This window comes from Elephantulus edwardii, unplaced genomic scaffold (genome assembly GCF_000299155.1).
Source record: "Elephantulus edwardii isolate Elephantulus edwardi_28Jun2011 unplaced genomic scaffold, EleEdw1.0 scaffold00229, whole genome shotgun sequence".
NCBI lineage: Eukaryota > Metazoa > Chordata > Mammalia > Macroscelidea > Macroscelididae > Elephantulus > Elephantulus edwardii.
Window position 1 is genome coordinate 3,287,992 of NW_006399979.1, and position 554 is coordinate 3,288,545.

Sequence of the window (554 nt, forward strand, 5' to 3'; positions counted from 1 at the left end):
GGGCCAAATCTCTTTCGGTGTGGGAGCGCTGGCTGCGAAGGGCCCCAGGCACTCCTTTTTTGCGCCGGGGGCGGGGGCGCGAGCCGAGGACGGAGCCGGGAAGGCGGCGGACTCTTTTCTGCGGCGGAGGGATTCGCGGCGGACGCGACGGCGGCGTCTGTAGCCGCTGCCTGAGAGTTGTTGTTTCCTCCTCCTCCTCCGCCTCCGCCGCTGTTGGTTGAATGGTGGAGCCTAGGCTCGGCTCGTGAACAGACAGTGACAGCTATAGGGCAGGCGGCGGCACCATCCCCGCTTCCCCTCGGCGGCGGGGTGCCCCGCCAGCTACCCTGAAGTGACCCATAAACATGTCTTGTGAGAGGAAAGGCCTTTCGGAGCTGCGATCGGGTAAGTCGGGGGGCTCCCGGGGCGGCTGGCACCGGGCGATCCGGCCCGCGGTCCCCCGCCCCCCGCCGCTCAGCCTGTGTGTCTCCCCGACCCTTTCTCCCGTGTAGAGCTCTACTTCCTCATCGCCCGGTTCCTGGAAGATGGACCCTGTCAGCAGGCGGCTCAGGTAG

At 67.7% G+C, this 554-nt stretch overlaps 1 protein-coding gene across 1 annotated transcript in view; it reads left to right on the forward strand.

Moving 5' to 3' along the window:
- Nucleotides 1–344: 344 nt before the first annotated feature.
- The window catches only part of PHIP (pleckstrin homology domain interacting protein), a 184,240-nt gene continuing 184,030 nt past the window's right edge, over nucleotides 345–554 (forward strand). Inside the window, exons 1-2 of the mRNA XM_006898438.1 lie at nucleotides 345–384; nucleotides 492–554. The exon at nucleotides 492–554 is cut by the window's right edge and continues 3 nt beyond it. Coding sequence (XP_006898500.1) covers nucleotides 345–384; nucleotides 492–554 — 103 coding nt within the window. The remainder of the gene's footprint in view (nucleotides 385–491) is intronic.